We start from the raw sequence: 3,882 nt of genomic DNA on the forward strand, positions 1-3,882 counted from the left end.
CTATTTTACAAAAATTGTAGAAGAAGAACTCATTTTAGAAGATCCAAATAAACCATTAAAGGCAATTAGAAAACCAATTACAATGGAAGAATTAAAAAAAAGACAACAACTAGAACCATTAAGTTATTGTCAAACAATTAAATTAATTAATAATTGTAGAGAATTATTTCAATGGATTAAAAAATCAGATAGATATATTGTTCGAGTTGAATATGAAGATTTATTAAATTACGTAGTAACCAAAACACAAAAAACATTATCAGTCACATCAAAATTTCGTAATTCAGTAAAAAATTCTATGAAAAGATATTTCAAAACAATAAAAATAAAAGAAAAAATGTATTGGTTATTAGGTCATTCATTTACAAAATATGGAGAAATATATTATTGTAAAGAAAATGATGAATAAATAATAAGATAAAATCAATAAAGAAATAATAATAATATATCCAATTTCTTCTTATATAATATTTTTGGTTTATTTTTTATTTATTTTTTTCTTTCTTTTTCTTTTTACATTCAAAAAGCCAGAAAAAGAACTCAATATGTTTAATTGAATTATTAAATTAATGAATATATTAGAGGATGAAAATGGGGAAATGACTTGGATTAAATGGTTTTGTTCATTGGAGTTTGAATAAGTTTTAATTATTTTTATTCATTAAAAAATAAAATAGAAAAAAAAAGTAATTTACTTTTAGAGAAAATAAATTTATGTGTGAAGTAGATGAGTCATTTATCGATAATGATTTTAATTTATATGGATTAGAAAATAGTGTTCCACATTTTCAACTTGCAATTGAAACAATTTTACAATTAGAATATTCACAAGAAATAACACCAGATATCCAACAAGAAATTGATGAAGAATCAAAAAAATTATATGGTTTAATTCATGCTCGATATATTGTCACTTCAGCTGGACAACAAAAAATGTTAAAAAAATATGAGCATTCTGTTTTTGGATGTTGTCCCTGTATGAAATGTAATGTTTGTTTATTTTATCTTTCATTAAAATAAAAATAAGTTAAAATAATGTTAATTAATTATTTAGAGATATCCTCTTCTTCCTTTAGGACTATATGATAATCCAGGCATGGAACCTGTAAGACTGTATTGTCCTTGTTGTAATGATATTTATATAGTCCCACAACAATTCGCTTCAAGAAAATTAGACGGTGCATTTTTTGGAACAACTTTTGCTCATCTTTTATTATTACAACTTGATGAACATCCTAAAAATGCATTTCATTATATCCCTCGCGTGTATGGTTTTAAATTAGCTTCTAGTGACTATGAACGACCTACTGATTACCCACATTTTACGGGTTTAAGACAATTTTGTCATTTGTGACTTTATTCATTAAACACTTATCTCATATTTATGTTTTATATAACGGAAATAAAAAGAAAAAAAATCAAAAAAAAATTTTAAAATAATAAAAGACTTAAAAAATTGAATAATTTTTGAAGAATCTTAAAAAGAGAACTTTAAAAAGAAGTAATGGTTAGTAAACTTGAACTATCAACAACTATAGCAGCAGCTGTTTATGTTCTTATAGGATTTTTTTTAATCGTTGCATCAATTGTATTTACAAAAGATATTAATGCATTTGCTAGATCAGCTGAAGGAAAAGATGGTGATTTAACTTTGTATTTTACAAAAGCATCGTGTGTATATCTTATTGTTGCTGGTGCAATTTGTATGTTAAGTGGTTCATTAGGAATGGTTGGTGCTCTTTTAGAAAAACAATGGAGTATGATGCTTTATTTTATGACACTAATAGTATCACTAATAACATGGTTTGTATTAGAAGGTGTTTTTGGAATGATTACATTTGGTCTAACTGCTGCTTCAGAAGCAACAATGTCATCAACTATTGCAACATGGGAATTAAGGTTCCATTGTTGTGGATGGAAAACTCTCCCAGCTGATGCATCAAAATGTGCTTATCCTGCAGCATTTTCACAAGGACATACTTGTATTCAAGAATTTAATTCTATTTGGAATTTGTCTATTGCTGGATTTGCTGTTGTAGCTGCATTTTCTATTTTTGCTATTGTTCAAATGGTTCTTGCTTGTACTCTTTATCGTTATTTAGATAACCTTTTCAGATATTCATATTTGAATAATCAACATGGAGATAACAAAGACGAATAATAATTACTCAGTGTTCTTCTTTCTTTCCCTTCTTCTTTTTTAATCATTGAATCTTCTGTTTTGAAAAGACATAAACATTTAATTCAATTATTGAAAAAAAAATTAAATTCTATGTCTCAACAAAATACTAATTCTTGTTGGTTAATACATCTCAAACAAAACTCTGATTTAGAAGAAGTTAAGAAACAAATCCCTCAATTTATTTTATTTACTACACCAAAAAATTGTCGTGAAGTATCTCAAGATGAATTTTCATTTTGTGGAAAAGATATTCCTATTTATCATATGTATACGTTTGAAGATCAATTTATTATTCCTAATTTGAATATTGCTCAAGAATATATGACAATTATGTATTTTAAAAATGGTAAATGTCTTATTCAAGGAGAAAGTTTTGTAGAATTTAATAATAAAATGAAAAAAGCAATAAAAACCAATGATTTTAGTGAAGGAATCAATAAGACTCAATGGTTAAAAACAGATACTGAAAATTATATGAAAAAATTACATCATACAGTAAATAGAATCAAGTTAAGTAATGAAGAAATAATAGATGATAGAATTATAGATTGGATGGATGGGTTATAAACAATAATTCAATCATGTTTTTATTTTAGTTAGAAATGAAATAATGAATCATATAATAATGAAAATTGTGTTTGAGGAATTGTTTCTACATCTTCTTTTCTTGTTTCTTCTTCATTTAATAACCATTTTATTCGTTCTTTTTCAAGTTCTCCTTTAAATTTTATACTATTTAATACTACACTTCCAATTCCTCTAAGTAACTCCCAACCGTATCCCCATTCTGTAATTTCATTTAATAATTTCATAAAAACAAGTTTAGTTGTATTTGAATGTCCATTTATTAATTCACCAATAATTCCTATAAACATTCGTTTTCCTTTAATAATTTTTCTTTGATTAAAATATTTGATAATTGAAAGAAGTTCATTGATTTCTTTTGATTGAACTAATTGAAGAAGAGCTGATAATAATGCTTCTTCAACGATTTCATCACGTGAATGACAATATATTATTAATTCATCTAAATATTCAGGCATTTCCCTACATATTATAATAATTGTTCTACTTAATACAATTGGATCAAGTAAGATGTCATTTTTCATCATATCAATTACTCCATTAATAATAATAATTTTAATTCTTTTTGATAATCTAAGTTTATTAAGTTCTTCACTGAGTAAACGAGGGATTATTGAATCAACATAAAGATCAAAATGAAATTGAAAAATTTCAGTAATTTCATTTGAAGCAACTGATTGATATTGAAATGAACCATGTTGTATTGTATTACAATCTTCTAATTTTGATTCAACTTTTTCTATCCCATTTTCATTAATACATCTAATAAGTGTTTCTAATAAACTAGAATGAATCATTTGATTAGTATCATTCCAAAATTGTTCAATAATCATTGGAAGTAATTCAATTAAATCATCCATAAAATGATTTAACATAATAAATAATGCAATAACAACAGTATTCCTAGATGCTAATAAAGGAATAATGTATTGTTCTTCTAAAGTTGTTTTATATGGTTCAATAAATTGATTAGATGAAAGAAGTGTGTTTATAATTATTACACATTTTTCAGTTTCATTCATTAATGGGAATTGTAAATAACTTGGATGAATAAAATATTGGATTGAATAATCAAAACTCCATCCAAGTGTTTCACTCATTTGATAATTGAAATC

The 3,882-nt window shown here is 24.9% G+C and overlaps 6 protein-coding genes across 6 annotated transcripts in view, besides 6 other annotated features; 4 read left to right on the top strand and 2 right to left on the bottom strand.

Annotated features, from left to right (window-relative positions):
* Positions 1–82: 82 nt before the first annotated feature.
* EDI_076890 (uncharacterized protein) lies at positions 83–409 on the top strand (the record flags this gene model as incomplete). Its single annotated transcript, XM_001738076.1, has 1 exon — positions 83–409. One exon carries the CDS (start codon positions 83–85, stop codon positions 407–409), a length of 327 nt encoding a protein of 108 aa, XP_001738128.1.
* Positions 405–449: a sequence feature (AT_rich).
* Positions 450–470: 21 nt separating this feature from the next.
* Positions 471–515: a microsatellite.
* Positions 516–569: 54 nt separating this feature from the next.
* EDI_076900 (casein kinase II subunit beta, putative) lies at positions 570–1,354 on the top strand (the record flags this gene model as incomplete). The annotated part of the gene is made up of 3 exons (XM_001738077.1): positions 570–631; positions 702–990; positions 1,055–1,354. The coding sequence occupies 3 exons, from the start codon at positions 570–572 to the stop codon at positions 1,352–1,354; spliced, it is 651 nt and encodes a 216-aa protein (XP_001738129.1).
* Positions 643–716: a sequence feature (AT_rich).
* Positions 996–1,053: a sequence feature (AT_rich).
* Positions 1,355–1,400: 46 nt separating the features above from the next.
* Positions 1,401–1,469: a sequence feature (AT_rich).
* A 35-nt stretch (positions 1,470–1,504) lies between these two features.
* On the top strand, positions 1,505–2,161 carry EDI_076910 (uncharacterized protein; the record flags this gene model as incomplete). The annotated part of the gene is made up of 1 exon (XM_001738078.1): positions 1,505–2,161. One exon carries the CDS (start codon positions 1,505–1,507, stop codon positions 2,159–2,161), a length of 657 nt encoding a protein of 218 aa, XP_001738130.1.
* Positions 2,162–2,272: 111 nt separating this feature from the next.
* Positions 2,273–2,749, top strand: EDI_076920 (uncharacterized protein; the record flags this gene model as incomplete). Its single annotated transcript, XM_001738079.1, has 1 exon — positions 2,273–2,749. One exon carries the CDS (start codon positions 2,273–2,275, stop codon positions 2,747–2,749), a length of 477 nt encoding a protein of 158 aa, XP_001738131.1.
* Positions 2,750–2,778: 29 nt separating this feature from the next.
* EDI_076930 (uncharacterized protein) lies at positions 2,779–3,789 on the bottom strand (the record flags this gene model as incomplete). Its single annotated transcript, XM_001738080.1, has 1 exon — positions 2,779–3,789. One exon carries the CDS (start codon positions 3,787–3,789, stop codon positions 2,779–2,781), a length of 1,011 nt encoding a protein of 336 aa, XP_001738132.1.
* Positions 3,307–3,328: a sequence feature (AT_rich).
* Positions 3,790–3,863: 74 nt separating the features above from the next.
* EDI_076940 (uncharacterized protein) overlaps positions 3,864–3,882 on the bottom strand; it is a gene marked incomplete at both ends in the record, with an annotated part of 702 nt that continues 683 nt past the window's right edge. Inside the window, one exon of the mRNA XM_001733358.1 lies at positions 3,864–3,882. This exon is cut by the window's right edge and continues 683 nt beyond it. Within this exon, the coding sequence (XP_001733410.1) occupies positions 3,864–3,882 (19 nt within the window).

The sequence above is a fragment of the Entamoeba dispar genome, genomic scaffold (genome assembly GCF_000209125.1).
Source record: "Entamoeba dispar SAW760 scf_1105229461101 genomic scaffold, whole genome shotgun sequence".
Taxonomy (NCBI): domain Eukaryota; phylum Evosea; order Mastigamoebida; family Endamoebidae; genus Entamoeba; species Entamoeba dispar.